Source organism: Eleginops maclovinus, chromosome 9, assembly GCF_036324505.1.
Source record: "Eleginops maclovinus isolate JMC-PN-2008 ecotype Puerto Natales chromosome 9, JC_Emac_rtc_rv5, whole genome shotgun sequence".
In the NCBI taxonomy this organism is placed as follows: domain Eukaryota; kingdom Metazoa; phylum Chordata; class Actinopteri; order Perciformes; family Eleginopidae; genus Eleginops; species Eleginops maclovinus.
In genome coordinates, this window is record NC_086357.1 from 11,327,667 (window position 1) to 11,341,354 (window position 13,688).

A 13,688-nucleotide genomic window follows, 5' to 3' on the forward strand; every position below is an offset into this window, starting at 1 on the left:
CAACGCGGGTCCAAAAATAATAAGAGAACAAAACATGTTTCTTTGTTAATGGGCGTGGCACATTGCTTGCTTTGCAAGCAGCCCCTTATTTGATAAGAGAAGATAACGTAAGACGTGAAGGATCTCTATGGAGTGATATTACACACACAAAGAAAGGCTTAAAAGGAAAAAATATATATTAAAATGAAATGAATACAAAGAAATAAAAAGGACATTTAAACTTTACAATCCTAATTGTGGTGACTTCTAAGAGTTCTGTGTAGGTACAGTACAGTGTATGTTACCCACAGATTATGATTAATAAGAAATAAAACATCAAAAAATATAAACATAATGGCCTTCAGTGATGAATTTACCTATATCATATGCCTATGGGGAAAAAATATTCACATGTAAACTGTTAAAGATACAGGTCTTTTAAAATCAAAGCCCCCAATACAAGCACTGTATCACAGGACAAACAACATTTCGAAATTTCAAATATTGCTAAATATGTAATATAATGAAAAATAAGACAATATATGTAGTGTAGTAGGCAGTTATATAGGCCTAACCAAATAATGTCCTACAATAAGGAATATAATAAGAATATCAACACATTTTATTGTTGTTGTTTTTGTATAACAATAGAAGAAGAAAATGTAGAAGAAAAACAACAGGAAGAAGAAGAAGAAGAAGAATAACATAATACATAAACATAATTTAAATTACAACACCATGTGGGTTTTTTCCCCTGCAGATTGTAGTCTCATAAATAGACAACAACGGGTGATTGAGGTTTCCCACAGAGGTGTAACATATGTATACAATGTGTCATGATTGCCACCCATGCAAATCATCGGCGGTAGCATCGGGCATGGACTGTACCAAGAAGGAGGGACGTCCGAGGATCCTCTGCAGGTTAGACCTATATGTCTTTTTGGAAAATACATCTAATTTCAGGATGACAACATATTCACTGATGTTTAATGGGAAATTAAAATCACAACGTGTTTACATGCTGTGAAATTAACTTAAATTGTTGCTTGCTGACGCTTTCTGTATTTGCTCTAGTCTTGGTTTCACCCCTCCGGTGAAAACCTCGGTGCCAGCAAGAAGTAGCAACTGTCTGGTATGGAAAGCCAACAGTGCCACAAATGCCAGCATTTCAAAATTCTCCCCATCCTCCTTTCTATCTCTCTGTCTCTGCTTGCTGACGGGACACCTGGTTACCTTACCTTCCAATGGCATGAACTTTTCAACTATGCAATGGTTTGATGTGGCTTTAATCATCAATGATTGGTTACAACTCTTAGCATACTGGCTATGCAAAACAGGAGGAACTCACCATAAAAGTAAAAAAGAGTACAAAAAAGTGATGTTTTGATGGAATTTCTTTGCGGTGGAAAATTTAGTTTTAAACAACTAAAATGGAAATGTGTTTTGGGTTAATGAAAATGGTTGTCATTAATTTATATCCCATCCCCACTCGTGCTTTCAAAACAAACAGACAATGTCAAATCTCCCTGCCCCCCGCCACACCCACATGCCCCCCTTCCGAGACTGACACAACAAACACACACACACACACACACACACACACACACACACACACACACACACACACACACACACATACAAAGACAAACGCACTAAGGACGGTGTTTAGGTGTTACCCAATATGTTTGGATTCTGGGTGATTTTGTGGCTCATCTCACCTACAGAGCTTTCTAAATTGTGATCCATATTGTATTAAAATGTTCCATTTGCATAGGATAGGTGGTTCTTTACTTTTCCAGTTTTGCAATATCAGTTTCTTATGGATTAATGCCATCCAGTTGGGTATGTTATTTTCTGGGTATTTTGGAAGAGGCAGACTACTGGTGAAAAAATTTATTTTATACTTGCATTTTACTTAAATACTTAAAGGTAAGGAGGGAGCTGCAGAGGTGTAAGGCACGGAAGGCAGCGGGTCCCGATGGCATCAGCTCGAGGCTCCTCAAATCTTGTGCAGACCAGCTGTGTGGGATTGTGGAGTTTCTGTTCAACCTGAGCCTGAAGCAAGGGAGGGTACCACTACTGTGAAGGACGTCCTGTGTGGTACCTGTGCAAAAGACCCCACATCCCAAGGACTTCAACAGCTACCGGCCGGTGGCGCTGACATAGCAGCTGATGAAAACCCTGGAGAGGCTGGTGCTTGGACACCTTCGGCCCCTTGTGAGACCATCGATGGACCCGCTGCAGTTTGCCTACCAGCCTGACGTTGGGGTGGATGATGCTGTCATCTTCTAGCTGCAGCGGTCCCTCTCCCACCTTGAGAAGGCTGGGCGCACTGTGAGGATCACGTTCTTTGATTTCACAAGTGCCTTCAACACCATCCAGCCGCTGCTCCTGGGAGACAAGCTGCAGCTCTCGGGGGTGGATCACCACCTCACCTCCTGGATCCTGGACTACCTCACCAACCGTCCACAGTATGTGAGGACCAGGGAGTGTCAATCAGACGCCATCATCTGCAGTACGGGGGCCCCCCAGGGGACGGTGCTGGCACCATTTGTCTTCACCCTCTACACTGCAGACTTCACCCACAACACGCCGACCTGTCACCTGCAGAAGTTCTCTGATGACTCCGCCATCGTCGGCCTCATCTCCAATGAGGACGACAGGGAGTACAGGGGGCTGACGCAGGACATCATCCTCTGGTGCCAGAGGAACCACCTCCGGCTCAGCGCAGGGAAGACCAAGGAGCTGGTGATGGATTTCAGACGGCGCCAACACTCACCCCCCCCCCCCCCAACACACACCAGTGAACATCCAGGGAGTGGACTTTGATTGAGATTGTGAGATTACATTTTGACCACATCTAACGACAACATGAGGAAACCTGGGTGTTCATCTGAGCAACAAACTGGACTAGTCCGATAACTCTGCTGCTATCTAGAAGTAGGGACATAGCAGATTCTTTCTGCTTAGGAGACTGAGGTCTGTTGGGTGCAGGGGGAACTCCTTCAGACTTTCTTTGACTCTGTGGTGGCATCAGCCATCTTCTATGGTGTGGCCTGCTGGGGCTGCAGCATCTCGGCTGCTGACAGGAAGCGACTGAACAGACTGATAAGGAAGGCCAGCTCTTTCCTGGGGAGTCTTCTGGACACTGTGGAGGTGGTGGAACACATGAAAATGGCAGCCAAGCTGTCCTCCTTGCTGGACAATGTGTCCCACCCCCTCAAGGACACCCCGTCCACACTGTGCAGCTCCTTCAGCAACAGGCTGCTGCACCCGCGGTGTCTCACGGAGAGATACCGCAGGTCCTTCCTTCCTGCAGCTGTCAGACTCTATAACCATCATGGCCCCCGGTAGACCCCCACACATATAACAACACTGACTATAACACCCCCTGTTGTGTTAATAACTGTGCAATACATATCTGGCTGCTATACTTTTATTTGTGTGTATTTTGTAAATTGTGTGATTCTTGTATATATATATTTAGTATCTTGGGTGTAATATTAAGCTGTCTTTGGCTCTTTCTGCTGTAATAATGAAAATGTCCCCTCTGTGGGACGATTAAAGGTATTCTGATTCTGATTCTGAAGGATTCAGTGCCTTTAAGTGCATAGTTATTCTTTAGTTCTTGCAATGTATTGAATTGTTCTTTACAATATCTGTTAATTAAAAAATGCTGCAGTTTATTCATGTCAGCCAGTGTAATCGGTGTATATGTTTGGGGAGTTCTATTTTTTGAGCTTGTATTTTCTTTTTTTCACCAAGCAGTCAATGTACTATTAATTATAACATTTACATATTACATTTTTGGCTTAGAAAAAAGAGCTAGAAGTAGACTTTTAAGTTCAGATGGTTTTCAATATTTATCCAAGGTTACAGTTGTATTGTTTATTATTTTGTCAAACTAAATATTTGAGCTGCGCTGAGATGCAATTTCAAAATTGGGAAGGTTTAAACTTCCTTCCTCCCTCGAGGAAATTCGTCCTGAGAAAGTGGTGTATTGTGGCACTGTTTGCTTTCCATAGAGATCCTGCCTGGTCGCCCGGTTTTTTGGTTGAGTACAAGTTGGCAAAGGGATGTCACTGCGATGATGGCGCTGCAGCTGAAGAACGGGGATGCAGCGTACTACCAGAGTGCGGAATATTGCAGAAATTACACTTCGCCACCCGTAAACTACGGTGACAGCAGACATTATCTTGCCCGTTTGCCAGGTAAGGAGAGGCTTGCAATACAGTATCTTCCCTCGGACTGTCAGCAATCTGATGCGCTCTAATGTACAGCGAAGAAGAAAAATCTTACAAGGGACATTTGCAGATGTGGATGTTGGATGTTTAACCAGTTGCCCTGGTGTTGGTGTCAACACCATAATGTCATTTTAACGAGTGCACCATTCATTTCACTGAATAGCTTATTGAGCATAGATGCTGCGATGCAAAATCCGAGGTTGTCGGGACGAATGATCCCTTGTACTGTAGGAGAGCTCCAGAGAGACTCCAGGTTTTACTGACTGTTATTTGAAACAGTGAATAGCCTCAGTGCAACGGTCACTTTCATCCCTCATGTATGGTTGTCAATCAAGCGGTTTCCAGAACAAGTGAAGAAATGGAAACTGTAATCGTTGCTGCTGCCTTCACGGCACTGCTTGATCTGCAGTCAGATGATGGGGACATGTGGCAGTTACACAGCAAGTGTTTCTTCATTGCACCTGCACAGTCGCATCCAACTGAGGCCAGCATCATGGTCATGCAAATGATCCAGATTTATAGACATAGTAGGCCAATATTCCTGCCATCAAATTGTCTTCATTGCTTATACTGCATGCAGTCTCAGATTGTTGGTGAAAGTTGTTGCAATTGATTGCTGATAATATAACAATACATGATTTGTCAAGATGGGGGACGATTTTGATGGCAATTTTGGTGAACCATATTTTTTATGACATCATAAGAACTAAAATTGTTAAAGTTGTTTGCTTGACTTAAATTATGAAAATGTAGCATTTTCTCTATTATTGTAAATTGAATACAAACTTTTTCCAATGCCAACTTTTTGTCAGACAAATAAACAATTTATGACTCGTGAATAGTAACTCCTGATGAGCTTAAATAGGTGTTGCTTTTTATAAGGAGAAATGGTTGATTACTAAGTGATATAGTATTTATAGCCTAATGCATATGCTAGGTGACTGGTTATCAAAGTCTTTAGCATACAGTATCACTCACTTTGTATTCATTATTATGAGATAAATTCAAACCTAAAGTGCCACTGAGATCTAAATGTAAAGGCTATGGGCTTTACATGAATGGTTCATAAAGTAAATTGCAAACTTTAATAAGACATATGTTGTCTTTGCTGCATTTGTGGTTGTCCATTGCCCAGTGAAGCACATTGAATAAGTGCAGGAGGCATGTGATTCTCATTGCTCCATAATTGATGTGGCACAAGACAGTACGGCAAAAGAAACTCTAGAGAAAAGGCAGTCTTGGCCTATTTAGAGATTCTCAGTGGAGGCCGTCAGACTTGGACAGTAGTTGTTTTCTGGCGTGGTTCTACAAGCAAGACATCTTTAGTCATACTCAAGAAATCATGAACTAACAAATAAGTCATGAGGTAGTTTTTTTAAAATCAGTGGCTTCACCTTCTAGAACAAAATCTCTCCCCAACAATGGTGAACATTACTGTGTGGTCAACCTTTTGATCACTTGCTGCTGGCTGCTTCAGAGCAACATCACATGAGACTGACTTTGACTTGCTAAGTTGATTGTGTCCTGTCCAAAAACTAAAATGCAAAAAAACAAAAACAAAAATGAGCAGACACTTAATCTATTAAGTGGCTGTTAAAATCTGTTTGCACCCTGTGTGCTCTGTAGACTGCACTTTTTGAGGACCTGGATCTGAGACACAACTAGCATTGCCTTATCTATTATGGTAATGGCTACCTGAAATCATGATGCAAATTAATTGTACACAAGGTAGTAACATTAGGAGTTAAAGAACATGGAGGGAAGTGTTGGTTCAAGGATTCACAGCAACGTCTTCATGCATACTTTACATTACTACTGATATACAGTAAACGCATGTTAGTCATCTAGTCATCTGTTTTGTGGTGGCACATTGCGCACTCTGAATTGCTTAATGGATGATATCAAGCAAAAAAGGTCAGCCGCCCTTTGTGTGTATAATTGCTGCTGCAGTGAGGTTTCTAGACTGCTGTGCAGGCGGGCTCAATCAGGGTGGAAGGGTTCTCATGAGGCTGCTGCTGATTAGGTTGATGATGTGCAATATGTGAGACTTAATTGGTTTTGGATGGCAATCTTGAGCATTGAGGGGGTGTCTAATTCAACAACATACTGTATGGGTCTCATTCAATGAATACTGCGAGCATATGAATATGATAAGTACACACTTCTTAAACCCGACTGTAATTTCTGTATATTTCTATGGTCATAATAAATGTTTTAATTATTTGAATTTAACATTAAATCAACATTCAAACCCGTTTTGCATCCGAGCTGTCATTTCTGTGATGCTCCTGCAATCCACTTCAAGTGTCTCACATCTTCTGTTGTTTATTACAGATAAATCCGCTTTGCAACTCCCTACGATAGCAGATAATGTCTACTAAGATGAAACCTCCAAAAATAGTAAATGTAAAAGCCTTTTTTAAGCAGGATATTGTAAAACAATACTCACAATACCAACGAGTAGTGAAACATGTATATATTTGTATGCAACTGCTGCACAATATGACTTCATCAATGTATAGGCCACTCATCCAGCCCTGCTGAATCTGCCACCATATCATCTAGCAGTTCACAGGACTTTAGTAGGGTCAGTTCATGTCCAGCATACCTTTCTCCTGAGGTAAGCCAGGCCAGGTGACAGACAGACTGGATAGGCAGACTGACAGCGAACAGCAGTGTGGAAACACATACACCTCAGGATGTTATTTTGAGTCCATGAATCACCACCATTGAGCTTCCAGCACAGTGAGTTTTGACACAGCTGTTGGCCCTTTTACTGACCTGACAATATATTTGGTCAAAGACACACACACACACACACACACACACACACACACACACACACACACACACACACACACACACAAACACACACCGACACAATGGCGCATTTGAGCGACCCAGCAAACACACAAAAATCAGCTTATTGCCATTGTTAATATAATGCTTTGTCTTATTTTCTCATACACAACCATGCATGCCATTCTTTGATGTACACTCACACAGACAGACACAGAGCTACTTTAGTTTATCGAGCAGTCACACTTCAGGCTGTAATCTCTTCAGATCAGAGCAGCTTGGGGATTTTTATGTCACTGTCTCAGTTTGTTGTGTGTGCAAATGCATGTGTACGTAACGTCCCATATGCATGACTGCAGGCACTGCAGGCTTAGCCTATTCTTTCTGATGCTTACTGGAGTGTGAAGCTCCTCTGTCCGGGAATGTGTTTCCATTCGCCTATCTCTTTACATCTCTCCTGCTCCGGGCTCCCTGAAAGAAAATGTTCCTCTATTAGTGTCATTGTAAATTGGTCACTGGATTTTACCCAGGTTCAACAGACAATATGGACTTAGCAGTCTAATCCAATGCAAATCATTCATCCTTTCTTAAGAAAGTGATAATGTCTTTATCTTGTTGTTTTTACAGTTAGTCAGAAGGACATCTTAAAAATATATTTACAGAATTAAATGTATTTTGGTGTAAAGATGAACCCAGTATCTGATGTTTAGCATGTATCATTTTAACCATGCTTATCATCTCAGTTTAGACTGTAAGCATGCTAACATTTCACACTAAACATATGAGCCTCATGATAATGGCTTTCCCTTTGCAGGAATTTGCCAATTAAGCAATCAAATGTAAAATTGCTGGATGAAAAGTCAGTTCAGAACCAAAATTATTTAAATTCACTATGATGGAAATATATGAATAATATGAATATTTCAACCTAATTTAATAGCAATCCACCCTAAAGTTACTTAGAGGTTTCCCTCAAAAGCAAAATGTTAACTTCATGGTGCCAGAGGAAGGCCAGTAGGCTAACAGAGACTTTTGAATATGCTATCTGGGAAAATTGAAAGTCTATGGCAATGTGGGTTATTTCTCCAGTTTTTTATGGGCTGGTAGCACTGGATTATTTTTGATTAATGCTCTGTAGGCCATAAATAGAAAATGTCATGAACATCTATCCGATAGTTGTTGAGTGTTAGATCAACCAACTGACATGGCATGATAAAACCATTCTTATTGCTGTTAAATGAACTTTAATAAAGTAGTGCTATATGTCCATACAGCACCATCTATCTTCCTCATCAAGGTTACCACATTTATTTTTGAGGTTATTTTGATTTGTTTTATCTGCCCCTCTGTAAAATCATGTGTTCGTTCCTGTTGTCCACAGGCCCAGAGACCATGTTGAAGCCTCATCTTAGTCTCTTCAGCCACCCCCAGCAGCCTTTTCACCACATGGACTCTCTGCACCAGCTGAGACCTCCACCAATGGCACCTACGCAGCCTCTTGGCCCGCCACCCCTTGCTCCTGCTCAGGCAATTGGACCCCCTACTATGCTACCTAACCAGAGTCTTGGGCCCCCACCTATGTCATCTCCGCATGCGTTAAGACATCCCCTTATTCCCCCCCCACACAGCTTAGGCCCCCCTCCAATGGCCCCAACACAGCAACTGGGGCCTCCCCAAATGGCACACACCTTGGGTCCCCCACCTGTAGATCACACACAAGCCATAGTGCCTCCAAACATGGACCTTTTACAACCGTTGGGGCCTCCACCTTTAAACCTTGCACAAGCCCTGGTGCACCCACCTGTAGTGGGGCCCGGAGCTGGACGATTTGCCCTCCCTCCGAGCCCCATGTCCTCACCTCCCGCAATGGGCCCAGACCATTCACACCTGCCCCCAATGCCCCCACGACCAGCCCTAATCCCAGCCCAGATGTCCTGTCTCATCCCTGGCCCTCTCCCGGGTCAGGCAGCCCCACCGAGCGAGCTGCCCCAGGATGAGGGCTCTTTGCTGGGGATGGAGGAGCAGGACGACTCTCTGGGGCTGGGGGAACTGTGCAAACCACTGTACTGTAAACTCTGCAACGTGACCCTCAACTCTGCTCAGCAGGCGCAGGCTCACTACCAGGTCAGTTAATATAACAATGTACAAAATGCAATCAATATTAAAATACATAAATTAACACAGCATTCTCCTTATCGTTTATCTAGGGAAAGAACCACAATAAGAAGTTGAGAAATTTCTTTGCTAGCAGTCAACAGTCTCCAGCCACCAGGATACCAGAGGTCCTCGAGGCGGCTGGCCAGACATCCCTCAGCTCAGGATCAAACGACAGTGACGCAGGCAGACAGGTTAGATCCAACCCACCTAAATGTTACAGTCTTACGAGATGGATTAACTACTGCTGATTTACTGTAGTTGTTCTGCTGATAGAGATATTTCCCCCTGAGGAGGCGGTATGACTCTAGTCATATTTAAACAGAATTTTAAAAGTGATTTGACTTTTTATCCTTGTGGAAGGAGACTCTTGCGACCTAAAGTTTCTTCGCCCAAGTTTCCAAAACAAGTTGTTGTTTATGAATTTACCATGTTGTTGAAGCAATTAACCAAATAACATTCATTATCTTCATTAACTAATAGTTATACCATTTTGACTTCATGAAATGAGTCATCATCACTTAGTTTCATGATTCAACAACTTTATTCAGTGTGTCTGTAACATTGAAAAGGCTAAGAAATGTGGCTTGAATTTCTTCTCTTCTTCACACCAGTCCTACATTTTAAAAAAATGTATTCTCTTTCTCCCTCATCACCTACTGTACACTGCACTGCTTTGTCCCAGGCACAGTATAAGGGAGTGACCCGGGTCATCTTGGCCACAGAAAATGACTATTGTAAGCTGTGTGACGCCTCCTTCAGTTCACTGGCAGTTGCACAGGCCCACTACCAGGGCAAAAACCACGCCAAGAAACTACGTCTCGCAGAGGCCCAACAAAACTCCAGTAACATGTAGGTTTGAACACAGAGACTTAAGCAGTTTACAGACGCTTTGTCCTTATTTAGTTTTGTTTTAGATTAGTATTTGTTTAGCAGATCTCCTGAAAGCCACAACTGAAATAAAAAAAATACATGTATTTGAATAAGAAACATTACTTGAATAAACCTAAATACTTAACTGGTTTTGGCTTTGAAACCAAACCAGCCAAGCTGAACCGGTGGGAACAGATTGCCAGACAGTGTTTCCTACCAACACCAAAACATTACTTTGACTCCAGCTCTGCCTGTTTCAGGGAGAGCAGCAATGAGGCGGCCCCAAGAAGGAACAGGAAAGAGGGCAGTGAGTACAGACTGGTGAAGAACCGCCGAAGCCCACAACTACCTGCTTCTATGCCAGGTAAAATGAATAAGAGTTTTAATAACAAAAATACTAGATGCACATTTCTGCTTATATTTCAACTGTCAAACAATGCACTCACACACCACAAACACACTCACACACACACACACACACACACACACACACACTAAGTGAAATAGGCTTATTTAAACAGTTATTTTCAAGGGCCTTTGAAGGCAGCATTAAAATCTAAGGAATAATGTATAAAGTGTTTGTAATTTTCTTAATTGTTTGCCCTTTTCAGGGCACCCAGACTTCTTTCATTTTAGGAAAGCTGACACAAAGCAGCCCCATTCTATATCACTATAGTGTTTGAACCTGAAAGCTTCTTTTAACTATTTAACCATATATTCTTTGTGCTTTGTACATACATGACTTGTACACGTTTTACTTGAAATATTGCAAATCAGAACCCGAGCTGTATTTTGTTGGTTTGAAGTTGAAACTGGGGTTGTGCAGTGGTTATTTAGTACTGTGTGTGTGTGTGTGTGTGTGTGTGTGTGTGTGTGTGTGTGTGTGTGTGTGTGTGTGTGTGTGTGTGTGTGTGTGTGTGTGTGTGTGTGTGTGTGTGTGTGTGTGTGTGTGTGTGTGTGTGTGTGTGGGTAAACAGATACAGAGTAGAAAAGGTCAGACTTTCTGCTGACGTCAAACTATTGCTTTCTTGCCATAGTTCACTATGTGTCTGTATCTTTCCGGTGAAAAACAGTAGCACTCAGCTCAAAATAAAGCAGGATAAGTCATAAAAGTAAAGCCAATTTCCTTCATCTCTGTCCAACCCAGTCTCTCTCTCTCTCTCTCTCTCTCTCTCTCTCACACACACACACACATAAACCACGATGTTCTGCTGGGTTAATATGTTTTTCTTGATGGACAAATCCCAAAATAGCTGCACTCTCTCCTGCGGTTGCCTTGTCGGTGTCTTTTTTATCTTTCTATTTTATCTCCTTCTCCCTACCTTCTGCGGTGTAACACACACACACACACGCAAAATGCTGTTTTTCAAATGGTTGTAATCCCTGCTGTGTCTTTATCACACATTGGTGATACAGTATATCATGTTTTAAATAAGTCTATGATGCTGGCCTTTAAAAGCAAACTCAATTATGGTTTATTTTCTTATGCCAGCGTATTATTTGATGTGGAAAATATCTCATTTGTAATAAAAACTGTTAGTTGATAAATCGTTTATAATATTAATTTAATTGTCGTTTGATTGTCTTTCAGTAATGATGCAACATTACTAAAAATATACAGCCGTGCGAGCGGCTCTGTGAGGCTGTACATACGCCCAGCGGGGGTTTGTGTTAAATGCTAACCTCAGCATGCTCGCAATACTACAGTTACATGCTGATGTGTAGCAGGCACAATTTTAACAATGTTTGCTAACTCATTACGCTACCATTTGAACTAAACGCAAAGCTTAGGCTGATGTCATTCATTTTGTAGGTATTGCATCAGAGCTCCGAAAAAAAATAAGAGACCACTCCAAATTTTTCTTAAATCTTTATCTCTACATTTATGGCAGACATTCCAGTGTGGCAGTGTTTGTTAAATTCCATCACAGAGAAAATTGTCAGTAGTTTATAGAATACAATAATAGAATAAATACACAATTTAACTCAAAGGCATACCTATAAATAATAAAACAAGAGAAAATGATAATGCTGAAGTGGTCTCTGAATTTTTTCTATGGCTGTCTCTGAGTTTTATGTTAAATCATCCAAAAGTTGTAAAGACATTTTCACCCTAAAGCAGAGTCCTTTGGATTCATTGTCTGGGCACCATGGATGTCTGTTCCTAGTTGTATGGCAACCAATCCAACAGTTGTTGATTTAACATCAAAGCATCTGGATCAAAGTGGTGGACTTACTGGCTGATTTATAACTCAATTGTTTGTTTGTTAGCCAACTAGAACTTTGGGCTTAGAACTACCATAAAGAAATGTAAGACTGAAGATTCTAGTCGAGTCACATTTACCTTTTTTCTAAATGTTCTGACATTTTATTCAGTAATTCACTAATGGATTAATAAGGTAACCAAGATAACTGATAACTTCCAGCTGCAATGACACAGTAGATACATCTTAATAAGCCACTTGATGTGTACATACTGAACAACTACTGTACTTGTTCTCCATCTCTGTTGTTACTTCCAGGGCCTTACTACAACCCAAGACCGAGGCAGCGCATCCCCAGGGACTTGGCCATGTGCGTGACACCCAGCGGACAGTTCTACTGCTCCATGTGTAACTGCGGAGCCGAGCAGGAGACCGACTTCAGGCAGCATCTTGAGAGCAAGCAGCACAAAGCAAAAGTGTCGGAGCTAAGATACCGCCACGAGATGGAGAACCTTGGCTACAGCTAAGAGACACAACATTAGAGTACTGGGGGAGATAACAGAAAGAGAGTAGATTGACAGAGAATAAATGGGAGACAAAAAGAGAAGACCAAAGTGCAGGAGAGCAAATACTTCCCTCTGTTCAAGGGGGACATTCAGACAAGAGATTAGCACACATGGCGTCAAGATCTTTTTGCAATTCATTTGATACTCTTATACACTTAAATCCCCATATTTTGCATAATGCTCCACAATATGAAGCTTTAATGAGATTTGATGGATTTATTTGATCCGGGTATTACATTTGCAATGATGTCTGTATATTGAGGCTGGCAACATGTATGCAGAGAACAGACATTTAAAAACGTTCAAAGATTTTGATGTACAATTCCAAAAGAAAAAAATTGTAGGCGCTGAGTCAGAAACAGTTTGAGACACACCAACCTGTCTCAGGTCTCCTCTGAGGCTTTGAGTGGGTTGCATTGTGACTCAGAATGCAGGTAAATGCAAATGGATTGCAAGTAAATCTTGAGCTTATTCAGGCTGCAGGAAAAGGACTAGGTGTGCACAGAAAGCCAACATCCCAGGAGAGGAGGCACATTTAGTACATGCATGGGGTCAAAGCATTTACAAAGATGCAAAATGTGGAAAATAGTAAGAAATTGGTTGGTAGAAGTACTTGAAGACTTGAAGAACACACAGACGTAGTCCGAACAAGTGTCCTCATTGGGATAACAATCAACACTGAGGAGAAGTCTGAGCCCCACAGGTATTTTTTACAGGCCCTACAGCAGGGTCTTCAGGGCCACTTATAGTGACCTCTAAGCCACAAATTCAACATCTTTTTAACCTGACGCAGGCCATAAAATCCAAAGCTAACTATAAAAAAACAAAGCACAACAAACAACATCCTCTGTTATAAACAGTGTGACATG

At 41.7% G+C, this 13,688-nt stretch overlaps 1 protein-coding gene across 1 annotated transcript; it reads left to right on the plus strand.

The window, feature by feature from the left end:
- The first annotated feature begins 4,059 nt into the window (after positions 1-4,059).
- On the plus strand, positions 4,060-13,360 carry zmat3 (zinc finger, matrin-type 3). The gene is made up of 6 exons (XM_063891620.1): positions 4,060-4,190; positions 8,404-9,146; positions 9,230-9,370; positions 9,862-10,028; positions 10,310-10,413; positions 12,572-13,360. The coding sequence occupies exons 1-6, from the start codon at positions 4,067-4,069 to the stop codon at positions 12,778-12,780; spliced, it is 1,488 nt and encodes a 495-aa protein (XP_063747690.1). The 5' UTR covers positions 4,060-4,066; the 3' UTR covers positions 12,781-13,360.
- Positions 13,361-13,688: the final 328 nt, after the last annotated feature.

Coding starts and splice junctions, on each gene's coding strand:
- zmat3 (XM_063891620.1), top strand. CDS start 4,067: ATGATGGCGCTGCAGCTGAAGAACGGGGATGCAGCGTACTACCAGAGT. Junction 9,147..9,229: donor AGGCGCAGGCTCACTACCAG/GTCAGTTAATAT, acceptor TCGTTTATCTAG/GGAAAGAACCACAATAAGAA. Junction 10,414..12,571: donor ACTACCTGCTTCTATGCCAG/GTAAAATGAATA, acceptor TGTTACTTCCAG/GGCCTTACTACAACCCAAGA.